Raw genomic sequence first — 18,604 nt, forward strand, 5'->3', positions numbered from 1 at the left:
ACTCGCTCACTCGTCCGTCTGCGTCTCGTCTGTCCGTCCACCACCGCCACCCAGCTTCGTCTGGCTCGCCCCCAGGCCTCGCGGCCCGGGGAAACGCTGCCGAGCGAGGCGGCCCAACCCGTGGCCCACGCACCGCCACCGGTGGCTGCGTCTCGGGACCGGAACAGGTGGGGTGGCTCCTCGCGGCGCGGAGACTGGTGGGGGGGGGCCCAAGTCGGGGTGGACCGCCTTCCCCCTCCCCCCACGGCACGCGCCGGGGAGGCCAAGCCCGCGCACACGCACGCGCGCGCTCGCACGGCCCCGCGCCAGACGCCGGGCCCGGCCCGGCGGAACCCTCCCCCGACTCGGAGGGGGGAGGCGCGGGCCACAGCAGGCCAAGAACAGCACTCGTCCCCACCGCGGGGCCAGCGCAGCCCACACGCCAAAGCGACGGGGCCCTGCCCACACGCCGCGGCAGTCGCTCCCCGTGGAGAGTGACTGCACGCTCTGGATGGAGGAGCGGCGGCTGGGGGGTCCGGTGCCCCCAAGGCTCCCCTCTCAGATCGCTAGAGAAGGCTTTCTCACCGAGGGCGCATCGCCCCCCACCCAGCGTGCCCCGTTCAGGCCTACGGAAGCCCGCCGACGTGTACGCCAGCGCTCGGCTGGGCGGGAGGGGTCTGCGGTAGGGGTAAGCAGCGGGCCAAGAAGCGAGCGCTCGCGGTCGGGACCGGGGAGAACCCGTGCGTGCCACCTCGCGAGGAGACGCACCCAAGACCGCGTGGGGACGGGACAGACGCCCGCCCCCCACCGGCACATCACCCGGCCCCACCACGATCGCTCCCACGCCCGGGCGCGAACCCCGCTGAGGGGGACCCACCCGGCGTGCGCCCGGCCACGTCAGTCCCCCCCCCGGTACAGGGTGAGGACTGACGTTCAGGAGGCGGCCCCGGCCCCACCGAGGGTGGGGAGCGGACACGCCTCGCTTACCGTCTCGACCCCTCCCCCACGCCTCAAGAGAGGCGCTCGGGAGACACGACCACCGCAGGGGTTACCCGAGAGGACTCGCTGGGGACGGGAAGCGATGCCGCCGCTCGGCCTCAGGCACCTGAGGGACAACCTGGAGCGCTCCAGGGGCACCGCAGAGGACCAAGGCGAGACACGCTCACACCCCGACGAGGGGGTACGTGGCGTGGCGGCGGGGCAGCCCTCCCCCGCCGCGGGGGAGGGCCGCTCGCGAGACAGGACGCCGAGCAGGCGAGGAGGCGAGAGTGTCTGCCGCGTCACAAGACCCCGGCCCCGCCGACACCACAAGGCACGGGAGACCGAGGTCGGGCCGGAGTCCGCACCCCTGCCTTCCCCCCGCCACCCACGGGCGGCAGAGGAGAGGCGAGGGGCCCGCAGGCAGAACGAGAAGAGAAGCCACGTTCGCCATGAACGTCCCCGTCCCTCGTCTGGCGCGGCTTAGGCCCGGCCCGGGGGAGCATGACTTCACCACATCGATCAGGTGAGTGAGTGAGCGAGCGAGCGAGCCATGTGGGGCAGGGAGGCCCCAGAGGGGAGGGCCCGGCGAGGACAACCACCAGAGGGGCCTGCTTCAGCCTCGCCAGGCGCCACCCACTCCTCAGTCCTCTCCGAGGAGAGCGGCCAACGACCCCAGGCGGGGAATGCCTGACACGCGGCACGGAGCCTACGGGGGTGGGGTCGTGCCGGCCACCACCGGGTGCCTGCGGCGGGGAGCGCACGGGGTAAAAGACCCACGCCGCCACCTCACCCCACCGCCCTCGGGCCACCAGAGACCGGAGGTGGCACCACGGGCCACGTCAGCCGGACGCACACACGAGAGCCGGCGCGCAGGCCCGGGCGGGCGGCTCAAGTGTCAGAAGCGGAGTCGGCTACCAGGCCAGGGCTCACGCAGAGAGAAGCCCAGAGCCCCGCACGCGTCCGGAGACCCAACACTCGGTGACAGACACCGAGGAAGACCGTGTCAGCACCTATCTGCTGGCAGAAAATGCCCAACACGACAGGAAAAATGACAGCGCCCAGAAACGGGGCGGGTCCACGATTTGCAGGGGGGGACCCCGGGACCTCGGTCCGGCCACCTGCCCCCAGCCCTACCCCCATAAATGGCAGCCCCGAAGCTCTCGGGGGCCATCTGATCGACCGGGGTGGGGGGGTTGGTAGGGGGAGGGGAGAGGGGAGGGGAGGGGAGGGGAGGGGGATTAGGAGGAGGCTTAGGAGGAGGAGTGGGAGTGGGAGTGGGAATGGGAATGGGAAGGGACGAGAGGGAGACGGGATCAGGCCGGGGACGCCCTGCCCTTTTCTCGCCCGCGTGGCCGGGGACTCGGGGAGATGCCACAGAGGCGCCTCCGACGAGAGGGCCCCCCACGAGGGACCGCTCCCGAGCACCGGGCCCCGGGCCGGGGAAAGCCTGCCTCCCCCACATCCCTCGCAGGACGCCCCCGTGCCGGTCCCCGAGTCCGGATGAAGTCTCGGTCCCTCCAACGCCACCGGAACCCACGCAGGCAGGCTTAAGGGGCGGGGGGCACCCCCTCCCAGGCCTCCCGCGCCAACAGGGGCCGGCCCAGCCACGTCTCCGGATCCATCGGGACTCAGAAAACATTTCATCCAAGGAGGCGCCTCCGACGACCGGGAACCCCAGCGCGCCCGTCCCCGGCCTCACCGCACTGGGCCCGGGCCGCTCCTCGCCTCACGAGCAGTCGTCCAAGGGACGCAGACGAGGGCCTGACCACCTAGCCGCCGGCGGCCCGGGCGCGGGACACTCTCTCCCTTTCCCCCGCGGCGGCAAGGCGCAGGCCGTGTCCGATCGGCTCGGGTCGGTCTCCGCGGCTGGAGGGGCACAGGCGGATGCTGGTCGACCAGGCCAGGCCACACGGCTTCCCCCGGCACACGAGATCCCGGGAGCGCGGCGACAGTCACCCCCTCATCATCCTGCGAGTCCAATCTGCGCCGAGAGCAGGACGCGCCCGCGGCTCAGCGCCACGGGGACTGTCACCGCCGGTGTCGCCAGCCTCCCCGAAGTCTGCCTCGGGCCCCGCCGCCGAGCCCCATCCCTTGCCGAGGTCGCCGACGCTCGGGAGAAGAGGGACAATCTCAGAGCGGCAGCCAGATGGCGCCCGACAACCGTCGCCAACGTCCCCGGAACCGATCCCGACCGCCGCCGGCCGCCCAAACGCCCGAGCTCGTCCCGGACTGAGGCGCCGGGCGGCCCCGTGGCGTCCGCCTCGGAGCCCGCTCACCCTCGTCACGGCACGGCACGGCACGGCACGGCACGACACGAGGCGACACGACGCGACGCGGCGCGACGCGACCCCGGCAACAGATCAGGGCGGGGAGGACGGAGGGAGCCGGGGTTTGGCGAGACACGGCCGGCCGGGCGGCTGCCGCGAAGGGGACGCGCTCCCCACGCGATTCCCCGGGCGGGGGAGATCACACGGACACGCCGGCGGGGCCGGGGCCGACGCCGCGGGTGGCCCAGAGCGACCAGGACGAGATCCCGGGTTCCCGGGTGGGAGGTTGGGAAGGGGAGGAGGGGAAGAGGGAGGGAAGGCGGGGGCTGGCAAACCGAAAGCAGGCGAGCGCTCAGAGAACAACGCAGGAATCGGCTTTGGAGTCCGTCCTCTCGAATGCGGGAGGTCTTTCGAAAGCAGACAGGCAAAGCCCAGAAGCTAGAAAAGAAAGGATGAAGACCGCGAACCCCATCGAAGCGGAAAGAAAAATCGATCTCGGCACAGATCGCGACAAAGCCCAAAGACAACAAACGGGCGCCTGGGGAAAACGCACTCGCGGTCGGTCGGTCGGTCGTGAGAACACGGACGTCAGCACGGCTGACCACAACCGCAGGAAGGAGGAGGGAAAACAAAAAAATGCGGGCGGGGGTTCAGGGGGGCGAGTCGATAGCCACCCGCTCGGTAAATCGAGGTTCAGTGCATCTACACAGAGCAACACTGTGCATGCGCATCCGCGTGTCTGGGTGTGCGTGTGTGTGTCGGTGTGTGTGTTTGACACAGTCAACGTGGACAAGGAAACTGTAGCCCCATCCGAAAAAAAAAAAAAGAAAGAAAAGAAAGAAAGAAAAGAAAGAAAGGAAAGAAAGAAAGGAAAGAAAAAGAAAGGAAGAAAGGAAGGAAGGAAGGAAGGAAGGAAGGAAGGAAGGATGGAAGGAAGGAAGGAAGGAAGAAAGGAAGAAAGGAAGGAAGGAAGGAAGGAAGGAAGTAAAGAAAAGAAAAGAAAAGAAATGAAAGAAAGAAAGAAAGAAAGAAAGAAAGAAAGAAAGAAAGAAAGAAAGAAAGAAAGAAAGAAAAAGAAAGAAAGAAAGAAAGAAAGAAAGAAAGAAAGAAAGAAAGAAAGAAAGAAAGAAAGAAAGAAAGAAAGAAAGAAAGAAAGAAAGAAAGAAAGAAAGAAAGAAAGAAAGAAAGAAAGAAAGAAAGAAAGAAAGAAAGGAAAGGAAGAAAGGAAGAAAGGAAGAAAGGAAGAAAGGAAGAAAGAAAGGAAGAAAGGAAGAAAGAAAGAAAGAAAACATGAAAACAAACGACAAAACCCACCACCAAAGGGAAATCAAGTTGTAGAACTACTCTGGGGTTTAAAAACAAAAACAAAAACACCGTAGAAAAAGCACAACCGCAGCCCATCAGGGGTTCCTCTCCTCAACAGCCCAAGAACTCGGTCAACTCCACCTCCTAGAAGCCAGAAAACCAGGGATGAAACACGCGCGGGAGACCCAAAAGGACGTTTTCAGTTTAAAAGAAAAAAAAATTATTTTTTTCCTCCCCCAAATGGGGGAGGGGGCGAGGGGGGAGGATGGAGCGTAGAACTCAGGGGCAGAGTGCCTGCCCAGCACGCGCGAGGTGCAGGGTTCGATCTTCAGGACTTCCGTTCAAGTCAATAAGGAAGTCGGTAAGTCAGGCAATCACTAAGTCAGGCAACAAACCAGCAAAAGAAACGAATTACCTCCCCTCCCCGAATAAACAAACAACCACCGAAAGCAACAACAGCAGCAAGAACCAAAAAAAAAAAAAAAAAAGGCCTAAATAATTAAATAAATGTAAGTAAGTAAGTAAGTAAGTAAATAAATAAGTAAACAAACAAACACAATTTAAAAAAGGGGAAAACGCACGCATTTCCGTTTCTAAGAGATATCCGGACAGGCCCAGTACCTGGAATCACGACAGCAAGTTCCAAAAACAAGCAGAAAGTGCCTGCTCCTGACGGAACACGTGATAGAGATCACCGTTCGAGATGGGGCCGGGTGGGGGGGCTGGCGGGCGGACACAGAGCTCTCGACTCATACCTGACAGAATCCGCTCTCCGACAGAAGACAGAAGGCAACACGAATTGAACAACCTTTTATTATAAAAACTCTTATAAAAGTGGCTATAGAGCAACGTATCTCAACATAGTAAAAGCTGCTTATGACAAAACTACAGCCAGTATAATACTCAATGTTGAAAATTTGAAAGCCTTCCCACTAAAATCTGGAACAAGAAAAGAATGTTGTGTCTCACCACTTCTATTCAATATAGCATTGGATGTTCTAGCCATAGCAATTAGACAAGGAAATTAAAACAGTTCTAAACTGGAAGAGAAGAGGTAAAATTGCATTATACATGGATGACATAATACTAAATATAGAAAACCCTAAAAGCTCCACACAAAGACTACTATAGCTGATAAAAGAAACTGGCAAATTAGTAGGATACAAGATTAACATCCGTAAGTCAGAGGCATGTCTTTACACTAACAATGAAATATCAGAAAATGAAAGTAAAGAAGTAATTCCTTTTAAGACTGTATCAAAAAAAAATAAAAAAACTTAAGAATAAATCTGACCAACAAAGTTAAAGACTTATACGTGGAGAATTACAAAATGCTAAGGAAATTAAAAGTATTTAAAGAAATGGAAAGATATCCCATATTCTTCGGATTGGAAAAATTAATATTGTTAAAATGACCATATACCCAAAGCAATCTACAGATTTACTGTGATTCCTATCAAATTACCCAGGACTTATTTCACAGAACTAGGACACATCATACTAAAATTTATATGGAATCAAAATAGACCCAGAGCTGCCTAAGCATTACTGAAGAAAAATAACAAAGTTGGAGGAATAATCCTTCCAGGCTTCAGACAATACTACAAAGCTACACTAATCAAATCAGCATGGTAGTGGAACAAAAACAGGCATATGGATCAATGGAAGAGCATAGAGATCCCAGAAATCATTCCACAAACTTTTGGTCAAGTAATCTTTGACAAAGGAGGCAAGAACATACAATGGAATAAAGACAGTCTCTTCTGTCAGTGGTATTGGGAAAACTGAACAGCTGCATGTAAATCAATGAAGTTAGAATACTCCCTCACACCATACACAAAGACAAACTCTAAAAGACTTATAACTTTAACCTAAGACAAGGTACTATAAACCTCTTAGAGGAAATCATAGGCAAAACATTATCCCACATAAATCTCAGTAATGTTCTCCTGGATATTCTACCCAAGCAATTGAAATAGAAGCAAAAATAAACAAATGGGACCTATCTAATTAAACTTATAAGTTTTGTCACAGCAAAGTAAACCATAAACAAAACAAGAAGACCACCTACAGAATGGGAGAAAATATTTGTAAAAGATGAATTTGACAAGGGCTTAATCTCCAATATATATAAGCAGCTCATACAACTTTGTAAGAAAAAATCATAACCAATTAAAAAATGGGCAGAAGTTCTAAGCAAGCAATTCTCCAAAGAAGACATACAAATGGACAAAAGGCACATGAAAAAATGCTCAATATCAGTAATTATCAGAGAAATGCAAGTTGAAAGTACAATGAGGTATCACCTCACAACAGTCTGAATGGTCATCATTCAAAAGTCCACAAAGAATAAATGCTGGAGAGGATTTGGAGGAAAAGGTATCCTCTATACCATTGGTGGGAATGTAGTTTGGTACAGCCATTGTGGAAAACAGTATGAAGAGTCTTCAAAAGACTAAAAATACACTTACCATCTGATCCAGCCATCCCATTCCTGGGCTTATGTCCAGAGGAAACCTTCAATCAAAAAGATACATGCACCCCAATTTTCATAGCAGCACTATTTACAATAGACAAGACGTTGAAACAACCTAAATGTCCACTAACAGATAACTGGAAAGAAGTTGTGGTGTATTTATACAATAGAATACTACTCAGTCATAAAAAAAGAATACAATAATGCAATTTGCAGCAACTTGGATAAACCTGGAAAATGCCATTCTAAGTGAAGTAAATCAGAAAGAGAGAAACATTCCATATGATATCACTTAAATGTGGAATCAAAAAAAAAAAAAAAAAAGGCTAACTTATTTACAAAACCAAAACAGACTTATTTACAACACCAAAACAGACTCACAGACATAGTAAACAAACTTATGGTTACCAAGTGGATAAGGATGTGGAAAGGGATAAATTAAAGTTTGAGATTTGCAGATACTAGTTACTGTACATAAAATAGATAAACAACAAGTTTATACTGTATAGCACAGGAAACTCTATTCAATATATTGTAGTAACTTATAGTTAAAATAATATGAAAATGAAGATATGTTGTTCCTATATTATTGAAGTATTGTGATGTACACCAGAAATTGACACAACATTGTAAACTCACTATACTTAAATAAAAGTATATTTTTAAAAATGGGCAGAAGACAGATATTTCTTCTAAATAGACATTTCTCCAAGGAACACATACAGATGGCTAACAGGCACACGAAAAAATGCTCAATATCACTAATTATTAGGGAAATGCAAATCAAAACTACTATGAGGTTTCACCTATTACCAGTCAAATGGCCATCATTAAAAAGTCCACAAATGATAAACGCTGCAGAGGATGTGGTGAAAAGGGCACCCTCCTACACTGTTGGTGGGAATGTAAATTGGTGTACCCACTTTAAAGGACAATATGGAAGTTAATTTAAAAATTACTTGTTACCATGTGATCCAGCAATCCTACTCCTGGGCACATATCTAGAGAAAAATATAATTCAAAAAGACACAGGCACCCCAATGTTCACAGCAGTACTATTTACAACAGCCAAGACATAGAAACAACCTAAATGTCCATTGATAGATGACTGGATAAAAAATTGTGATAAATTTTTACAATGGAATCCTACTCAACTATATATATATATATATATATATATATATATATATATATATATAAGTTGTAAATAATGTGTATATATAATATCATTTGCAGCAACATGGATGACCTGGAGATCATCATTATAAGTGAAGCAAGCCAGAAATAGAAAATTTCTACATTTATAAGTGGAATCAAAAAAAAAAAAAAAGACACAAATGAACTCACCTGCAAAACAGAAACAGACTGACAGACATTGAAAACAAACTTATGGTTCCCAGGGATGAAAGGGAGTGGTAAAGGATAAATTGGGAGTTTGAAATTTGCATATACTAACTACTATATATAAAACAAATAACAAGTTCATACTGTAAAGCACAGGGAACTATTCAATATCTTGCAGTGACCTATAATGAAAAGGAATATGAAGACAAAAATATGTATGTATATGTATATATATGACTGAAACATTATGAACACCACAAATTACACAACATTGTAAAATGACTATATTTCAATTAAAAAAATGCATAAACGTAATAAGAATAGCATATGAAATACAATTTAGGGACCTGTGGAAATTATTGAAGATCTGGAGAGACCAGCTTCAGTTAGATTAAGTCGAGAGGCTTCTATTACCTTTTCACAGATAGACTGAATGAAGATACAAATCAGACAATAGTAACTAATGTTTGGAGACCACAGAGAAAATGAAGAGGGGTTAGGCTGGGGCCACCGTTCAGTACAGAAGTCTCATGGGCTTCTGGCTTATGCTTCTGAATTGTATGTCCTATGCCTTTTAATGAACATCTGAGTTGTACAGAGATGAGAGAGGTTACACCTGCAGACCCTGAATTCACCGTGAAGCCTGTTTAGTCCTGCAGTATTCTGAGCATTGCTGGAAGGCTCTCTGTCATTTTAATAATATCAGATTTATCACTTTATTTATTGTGCATTTGCTATATAGAAGGCACTTTACATATAAACACACTGGAATTCTTTAAATTCCTAAATAATTGTTGAGTCGTTTCACAGATGAGAAACTTGAGGTTTCTATCAGGCTGATCTATCCACAGTTATAGTTAAGAATCAGCAGTTTGTTGACACTGTCTGCCTTATGCACTTAAAATTAGTGAAAAATACAGCTTTGTTACATGTTTTCAAAATTTATAATAACCAATAAAGAGTCATGAGTTTATCTGAGCATGTCCAGGGTATTTCACACTATACCTCATGTGATAATTTTGTCAATAAACATTTGTTGTTTTCCAGTGTCTATATATCCCTGATTGTATCTGAAGGATATAAAAAAAGTCCGCACAGAAACAGCAAACAAGGTCTGAGCCAACTGTACACAAAGTCCCCTTGCCCAGCACCATCATGTCAACTCTCTGCACACAGAACTGGTCAGGGAAGCCCCATCAGAACCCGAGTATCTGTGAACTTTTACAAAATAGTGACCTGAATGAAGTGGTGTGGATTTCCATCAAGAATTACAGGCTTTTGTGGATTCATCCCAGAGAAAATTCTTCAGAGATGTGCTGCTAGAAAACTTCAGCCATCTGGTCTCAGTGAGTCTGTCAACAAAGACTTCTTTACTTAAGTATCCAGACAAGCTTCCACATACCTCAGACCTCAATCAGCCCCCATTCATGTCTGGTGAAAGCCACGGCAGCTGTCTGAAGGTGTTTACATCTAGTTTGTCCATCACTACACTGGTGCCTTCCTGATCATGATTCTTGTACTCAGTTCTTTCTTGTATTCAATCTCTAAGACACAAAACAGTGCTGGAAAGTCAGTGATTATTTCTTGCATGAATGAGTAAGTGGATTAAAGATTTACTAAGTAAGTGTAATACTGTAAGCATTAAGCTGTGCAAATTAAAATAACATAGTAGAAAGAGCAGATATTTCCCTTTTCTACATAGAACTTAGATTTCTCTGGTGGAGCTAACATTTATTGGATTGCTTTTGACAAAAAAATATAGTTCAATCAACTGTGGAGTCATCTAGTTCCTTTCTAGTTGAAATCACTGAGCATTCTTAACTCTGTCTTTGCTCTCAGTTCTCTCTGCACTGGCAACAAAAGAGTCTCACTATTTTGTCTTGGAATCAGAGTGATCTTTCTGCTCTGGTGAAACCGTGAATGTTTTCAGTTTTCAAGATGTTTTTCTTCCAGCAGATATTCCTATGGCTTAGTGTAGACTGAGCTGGAAATAAAAATCAACTTCCAGCTTCTCTCTGGAAGGAGCTAGACTGCACATCTATCTCATGGGCTGACCCTCCCAGCTGCTGTCCAAAGTCAACATTCTAACTCACTCCTCTCCCTGGAAGCTGGCAGGGCCCTCTGTGAGCTTGAGCTGGCAGGGGGGTAATCCCTGCAGCTTCTGCCCCTCACTTGACCCAGCAAAAACTACCACGGCCCAGCTTCTCCCTGGAAGGAGTCTGACTGCACATCCAGCACCCTGACTTTTCCAGCTACTGCCTGACTCTGTCCTCTAGCTTGAATGTCACTTAGAGCAAATGGAGCCCAGCACTCATTAGTTTCCTGGAGTCTGCAGAGAACAAAGTGGCAGTTCCTCATGGCCCTGCAGGCTTTCCCACAACTACCCCCCCAGCTTGCTCCAGCAATAGAAACCAGCTCCTACCTTCTCTACAGACAGTGTCAGGCTACACATGCAGTGCCCCAGCTTGTCCAATTGCTGCCTGAGGGCTGGCTTCTAATTTGCCTCTCCTGGGGCACTGACAGTACCTCAGTCTCTTGGGAGCACCTAAAAAAGGCACTATGAGCAAGAACAAGGTTTGAGAGGCACCTAGAAACTGGCTGGGCTGACTTGTGCCAAACATTTCTGACGTAAGGCAAGACTCTGAAGATTGGGAGAGAAGGCTATTTGGTCTAAGGCAAATAAACTAACTTGGAGTCAAGAAAAATGAAGAAATAATGAATATACCCTAAGGAAAAAAAAAAAAAACAAAATGAAAACAAAGATACACTCCAAAAACAATGACTGTATGATATGGAGATAAGCGATATACCCAACAGAAAATTCAAAATAGTGTTCCTAAAGATTCTTTCTGAGGTCAAAGGAGTAATGTATGAAAAAAAAGGGGGGGGGAATAAATAAAATAATGTGAAAATACTTTAAAGGAATTATGTAACATCAATCAGTCCAAAGACAAAATATTGGAGGGCCAAGAGGAAGACAGAAAGAAGCAGAAAATATATAGAGATAAATCATATCTGAATTTTGTTCCAAACCTGAGGAATAAAACAGACATCCAGGTCCAGAAACCCCAAAGGACATCAAGTAAGAGAATTCAAAGTGAATCACACCAAGACACTATAATCAAATTGTCAGAAGTTCAAGACAAATAGAGACTGTTGAAAGCAGCAAGAGAAAAAATCAACTTGTTATATAAATACAAGGTAATTCCCATAAAACTACCACTTGATATTTTCAGGAGAATCTTTGGAGGCCAGAAAAGACTGAGATAACATAAGCCAAAATATTGCAAGGTAAAGAAAAACTGCCAACTAAGAATACTACACCTGTCCACAAAAGAAAAAAAAAGGAAAAAAAAAAAAAAAGAAAAAAGAAAAAGAGACAGAGAAAGAATTTCTCAGACAACCACGCCTAAAGGAATTTAGCAAGAACTTTCTTAAAAGAAATGTTAGAGGGAAGTCTTCAAGTTGGAAGAAAAGGATACTAAACAGCAACACAAGAGCAGAAGACAAACTGAAACTTAATGGTAAAGGTAAATATATACAGAAAAACAGAATACTCTATTACTATAATGATGGTAGCAAATTGCTACTAATACTACTATAAAAGTTAAAAGATGAAAGATTTAAAATAACTATAACTAAATTAGATTGCTAGATACATAATAGAAGTAGATGTATGTAAACTGTGATATCAGTAGCATATAATATGAATGGAGAGATAGAGGCTTCTTATGTGCAAGTGAAATTAAGTTGCTGTCAACTTAAAATAGGCTGTTATAACTAACACGTATTGCAAACAAGCCCCTCGGTAACCACAAAGAATATACCTGTGGTAGAGAACAAAAAAAGAGAAAAGAAATAAAAACATATTAATACCAAAAACAATGGAACACAAAAGAAGACATGAAAAGAAAAAGAGAAAAACTGCAAGACAAACAGAAAACAGTTCAAAAATGACAACAGTAAGTCATTCTTGAGCAAACATTATTTTAGCTGTAAATGGGCTAAACCCCCTAATAAAAAGATACATAGTGGCTGAATGGATTAAAAAGCCAAGATCCACCTATATGTTGTCTACAAGAATTCATCTTAGATTTAAGGACACACATAGGCTGAAAGTAAAGTGATGGTAAAAGATATTCCATGAAAATGGTGACCAAAACAAAGCAGGAGAGGCTATTATACTTATCCCAGACAAATGTGACTTTTAGCCAAAAATGGGACAAAAAATGTATTATGTAATTATAACCATGTCAATTCACTAGGAAGGTATAAAAATTGCAATTATTTATACACATCTAATATCAGATCATCTAAATATGTAAAGCAAACATTGACAGATGTGAAAGGAGAAATTTAATGCAATACAATAGTAAGCATTTCTATACCTGATTTTCAACAGTGGATAGAACATTGAGACAGAAATCAATAAACAACCAGTGGACCTAAACAACACTTTAGACAAATGGACCTAACAGACATACACAGAACTTTTCATCCAGTTGCAGAATAATTCACACTTGTTTCAAGTGAAAACAAAATATTTTCCAGGATAGATCACATGTTATGTCACAAAAGGGACCTTACAAATTGAAGAAGACTGACATCATACCGAGAATCTTTTGTTGCACAATGAAATGAAACGAGAAATCAATTACAGCACAAAATTAAAAAACTCCACAAATATGAGGAAACTAAATAACACAATCTCAAAAACCACTGGGTCAAAGGCAAAATCAAGAGAACTGCTGATTATAAAATTTGAATTTGAGAAAGCATAACTCACTTCTTCTCCCTAAGACTTTTAGATAAAACTAGACTCATCACAAGGCAGATGTCTGTTATTTATGACTTATTAACTGTGACTAATGGCAAATTATACCTCTACATGCAACAGGACACCTTTCATGTGAAACATTTTACTAAGTGCTTAGGAGTATTGATTTTTAAACTGAGGTCATGTTTAAAGTGTTCTGTATAGAAATCAGTGAATTAATTGTGAATGTCTATTACTCACTTCAATCACAGAGAATTCAGAAGCAATGTCCAGCCCTGCACATGACTGAACAGGATTCATGCAGATCTTGGGGTTAGCAGGTGCAGATTCTCTAACTACACACCTCAGATGTCCATTACCAGACATGTGGACAAAGTCAGCATCACAAGCCTGTGGCTCCAGGGACTTCTACACTGAAAGATGGCCCTATTCTGACCCTCCAGTGACCTGAGGTCTCCCATTTCTTTCTACCTCTCGGCTTTGATGGTCATTCAGCATTGCTTCCCCAGGGTCACACTCACTCCCACTGGTCTGACAGTAACAGAATCTTCCAATAAGTTTCAGGTATTTCAGTCCTTCAAAAATTTCCACAGGACCCTATGTGCTGCTCTATCCACTGCAGTTTCTCTCAACATACAGCCATATTTAAGGAAAAAATATAATTTCTACATTGTTTTCCAGTGTTTAAATGTGAACGAAGTTTACTTACAAAATGAAAACTGGATGGATTTGTACAAGAGGGAAGATAAGTATTTTATTTAAAATTGGCAGCCATTTTCAGAGGATGCAGTTACTAATCAAAACTATGACACTGAACTCAGGTCTGATCGCTGACCCCTCACTACCCTCTGTGCTCCACACTCACAGGAGCACTGCTGTTGTCCTCTGTGCCTCCTGCACCTGTGCTGTTTTCAGCTGACCTCATTCTGACACATACACCAGCACAACTAGACAGTGAGCCTCTGCTTCCTCAGTCTCCCTCCACTGTGTTCACCAAATGACTAATGCACATCAGATGCCAATCAGCCGTGAGTGAGGCATCTTTCTCCTGTGCCCAAGGGACTGAGACAAAGACAGCCACTCTCATTTTGGTGTAATGTGAAGACTTTCAACAGCACAAATACTGGGAAGGAGAATATTCAATTTCTGGGCCACAAAACATCTCAGGGACCTAGGGAAACATAACCAGAGCCCCTTAAATCTTTTATTACTTCTTGGTTTTATAGAGAAGATTCAGGCCTGTGGAGAAGCCTGCTCACCTACTGGCAACAGAGAAAGAGGAAGGACTTGCTTCTTTGTGATTGCTCTGTCAGGATCACAGCTAACCTCCATCAGTCTCTGGATTTTCATTTACAAAAAGTTCAAGCACTAAAACACAACTGAAAAAGGAGAAAGAAGCCACGACATTTTAATTTTCCACAATACCCAGGCTCACCTGCCACAAATCCCCTAACCATCACCTGGCACTGTGCTCTAAGAGAAACAGAGACCATTTCTCCTCTCCCAGATTCAGAACTAATATGGCTTTACATGCTGCTGCTTATATAGAAAATATGAATTCTCTTAATTTACATACAAGTAAATAAAGTCATTGAATTTTATATGTTAATGAATCCATGCTACTTAGAGTCTTACTCAATTCCCCAACCCTGAAACCCAGGAGGCCCTGATTAACACATGTGTATTTCACTCTCCACCTCTATGGAAGCCTCTCTGAAATTACTCAGATTTACTATTCTTTGTTTATTCACTGATTCTCCAGTATCCACCTCAACCCTCTGGAAACCTCATTCCCTCCCTGTCTACCTTGCCCCTGCCCCTCAGGATACACTTATCCTCACACATCCTGCCTCTACTATGTAGGGTTTTAAGTAATGTCACTTCCTCAACAATGGCTTCTGTCCCATGTAATTGGCTACTCACCAAGGAACTTCTGAATTTACTCCATAATAGAGTAGTTTAATTAGTAATTAGTACTCCATGCTGAAGAGTTCAGTGACACCCAAAGCTCAAGTTTCTCAACATGTGTATCATAAATGGAACATCCCATATGTAGATTTCACTGAATATGTCACTACTTCATGAGTCCTATAATACAAATGGTGAACCACGATTAACAGGAAGACAATCAAAATAAATCTGGTTGATGTATGTCTTCTTTTTAACAATATATTTTCCATTTAATGAGGTAAATCATGTAAACACAGTTATGGAACATATATTATGTCTACAGATTATTTCTGTTTTTTTTTTTTTTAACAGTCTCAAAAGTAACTTTCTCAACTTTGCACAGAAGTGTCACTGTGGATTCTGTTTTTTCTCAGTACTGTAGAAAATCTGAAACAAAAAGTTCTGTGCTTGTCTTTATCTAAAATAACTTGTAATGTATCTGCATTCTCTCAGATTATGAACCCAAGTGTGTCCATCTATGTCCTTCTACTATGGTCTGTCTTTGTCTACATGGTGCACACGATGCTTCAGCCTCACCCCTTGTTATAGTGTATTCTCAGTGCTGTCCTGCCTGTGAACAGTTGTAAGCTGTTCTTCTGAGGGGGAGCAAAGTCTGTAATGACCTACATTGCCATTCTGGTGACATCACCCCACAATATTTTTTATTTCATTTCTGATATCTTCTTTAACCCAATAGTTTATAAAGAGTATGCACATTAATTTTCACACATTTGTGAAATTTCCTATTTTCCTCTGTCATTAACTTTTGGTTTTATACCATTATTGTCAGATATGATACTTGATATGATTTCAATCTTCTTACATTTGCTGAGCCTTGTTTTGTGACTTAACATATGACGTACCTAGAGAATGTTTCTTGTGTGCTTGAGAAGAACTTGCATTCTGTTGCTACTGGGTGGAATATTGTGCATATGTCTGTTAGGTCTATTTCTTTAAAGATGTAGCTCAAGTAAATATTTCTTTATTTATTTTCTGTCTTTAAAAACATAGACTGAGAGTGAAGGGATGGAAAAAGATACTTCAAACAAATAGGGAAAAAAGGGGTGAGCTACACCTAAAACAGTCAAAAAGACATTAATCTAGCAAAGGTCAAAAGAGGCAAAGAAGGTCATTATGTAATGACAGAGGAGTCAATCCATCCAAAAAATGTAACGATTATAAATATTTATGCATCCAACATCAGAGCAACTACATATATGTATAGCAAAAACAAGCTAAATGGCAGAATAAACTACAGTATGATAACAGTTGAGAACTTTAACACCCCACTCTCCACAAGTGATAGATCATCCAGACAATAGTTCAATATAGGATCAGTTGACATGAACAACACTAAAGATCAAATGGTCCTAACAGTCATATATAAAATATTCTGTCTAACAAAAGCTGAATATACATTCTTCTCAAGTGTACACATTTTTTTTCCTAGACAAGACCACATATTAGGTCATATATCAAATTTCAACAAATTCAAGACTGAAATTATATCAAATGTCTTCTCTGATCATAGTATAAAACTAGAAATCAGTAGGAGGAGGAAAACTGGAAAGCTCATGAACATATAGAAATTGATCAACACCCTCCTAAACAAAGAATAAATTTAAGAGGAAATAACAAAGTGTCTTGAGACAGACTAAAATGGAAACAAAGCATACCAAAGCCCATGAGATATAGCAAAACCAATTCCGACACGGTGATTTATTACAATAAATGCCTAACTTAAGAAATAAGAAAGAGCTCAAATAAACAATCTTACTTTTCTCCTCAAGGACCTGGAAAAAGACCAAACTGAGCCAAAGTTAGCAGAAGGAAGAACATAATAAAGATTACGGCAGAAGTCAATGTGATAGACAAAAAAACAGTAAAATTTAGCAATATTAAGAGCTAGTTCATTAAATAAATAAACAAAATTTTGAACTTTTAGCTACACTACACAAAGAAAAGGAGAGAGGACCAAAATCAACAAAATTATAAATAAGAGAGAAGACATTGCAACTCTACCACAGAAATAAGAAGGATAATAAATGACTATGAACTACATGCAGATAAACTAGACAACCTAGATAAATGGAAAAAAAAAATTCTCAGAAACATACCTACCAAGAGGGAATTAGGAAGAAATAGAAAATCTAAACGAACCATTTAACACTGTGGAGAATAAATCTGTAATCAAATCTCTTCAAATGAAGAAAAGCTCAAGATCAGACGGTTTCACTGGTAAATTTTACCAAATATGTAATGAATTAATGCCAATCCTCAAGTCTTTTAAAAAATAGATGAAGAAGGAAAATTCCCAAATTCATTTTACAAGGCTAGCATTGCTTTCAAACTGCCAGAGAAGAAAATTTAGGTCAATAACCCAGATGAATGTAGATTTTAAAATTCTGAATGCATACTAGCAAATCAAATAAATGTGATGCCATCGCATTAATAGAACAAAAGAAAAAATATAATGATCAATCGATACAGGAAAACACTGAACAACCTAGGTATAAAATGAATGTAACTCAAGGCCACGGTTCAAAACATACTCAGTAGTGGAAGTCTGAAACTTTCCCCTACTGTCAGGAACAAGGCAAAGGAGCCCACCCCCACCACTCACTCAGCACAGTAATTGGAGTCCTAGCCAGAGCAGTCAGGTAAGGAGGAGACAGGAAAGTCATCAAAACTGGAAAATAAGAAGTACAAATATCTCTAGTTTAAGATAACATGATTATATCTATAGGAAGTCCTAAAAACTTCACCAAAATCCCATTAGAACTAAGCAGCATAATCAGTAAATTTGCAGAATAAAAATTTTAAATGCAAAAATCAGTCATATCTCTATACACTGAAAATTATCTGAAAAAGAAATAAAACAATTCTATTTATAACAGCATCAAAAACAATAAAATAATGACTAAATTCATCCAAGGAGATAATATATCACTCTAAGAAATAAACTAAAACATACAGACAAATGTAAAGTTATCCCTTGCCTATGGATTGGAAGAATTAATATTGTTAAAATGTCCATACTACCCAAAGCCATCTGTTGATTTAATTCCTATCAAAATCCAGTGGCATTTTTTAAAGTAGGAAAAAAAATACAAAAATTTATAAGGAACCACAAAAGACCTTGTACATACAATGTTGGAGATATTGCACTCTATATCAAACTATAATATAAAGCTATAATAATCTAAATAGCATGGTACTGCCATAAAAACAATGGAATAGAACTGAGAGTCAAGATAAAATCCCATGCATGTAAAGTCAACCAGTATTTGACAAGGTGGTCAGGAAGACTCAGTGGAGCAAATACAGTCTTGTTAATAACTGGGCTTGGAAAATTTTATATTCACATGCCAAAGAATAAAATTATACCTCTATCTAACACCACTCTGAAAATTAAGTATAAAGGAAAGAAAGGCAAATATAAGACTGGAAGTCATAAAATTCCTAGAAGAAAACAGTAAAAGTCTTTTTAACACAGGTCTTAAAAATTATTTTTGATGATACTTT

The 18,604-nt window shown here is 43.5% G+C and overlaps 1 protein-coding gene across 30 annotated transcripts in view; it reads right to left on the reverse strand.

Moving 5' to 3' along the window:
• The window catches only part of LOC141579045 (uncharacterized), a 48,302-nt gene that overhangs the window by 19,257 nt on the left and 10,441 nt on the right, over positions 1 to 18,604 (reverse strand). For 8 of the 30 annotated variants that reach the window (XR_012510040.1, XR_012510030.1, XR_012510046.1 and 5 more), the window contains one exon: positions 7,004 to 7,049. The exons of 16 other annotated variants lie outside the window; for them this stretch is intronic. Coding sequence is in view for 2 of the 14 variants with exons in the window: in XM_074373302.1 (XP_074229403.1) it covers positions 17,703 to 17,763 (61 nt within the window). In the remaining 12 variants the exon portion in view is untranslated. Of the gene's footprint in view, positions 1 to 7,003; positions 7,050 to 17,702; positions 17,769 to 18,604 lie in introns of all 30 variants that reach the window. 6 more of the 30 variants (XR_012510038.1, XR_012510036.1, XR_012510029.1 and 3 more) reach the window with 1 other exon arrangement.

This window comes from Camelus bactrianus, chromosome 1 (assembly GCF_048773025.1).
Source record: "Camelus bactrianus isolate YW-2024 breed Bactrian camel chromosome 1, ASM4877302v1, whole genome shotgun sequence".
Lineage (NCBI taxonomy): Eukaryota > Metazoa > Chordata > Mammalia > Artiodactyla > Camelidae > Camelus > Camelus bactrianus.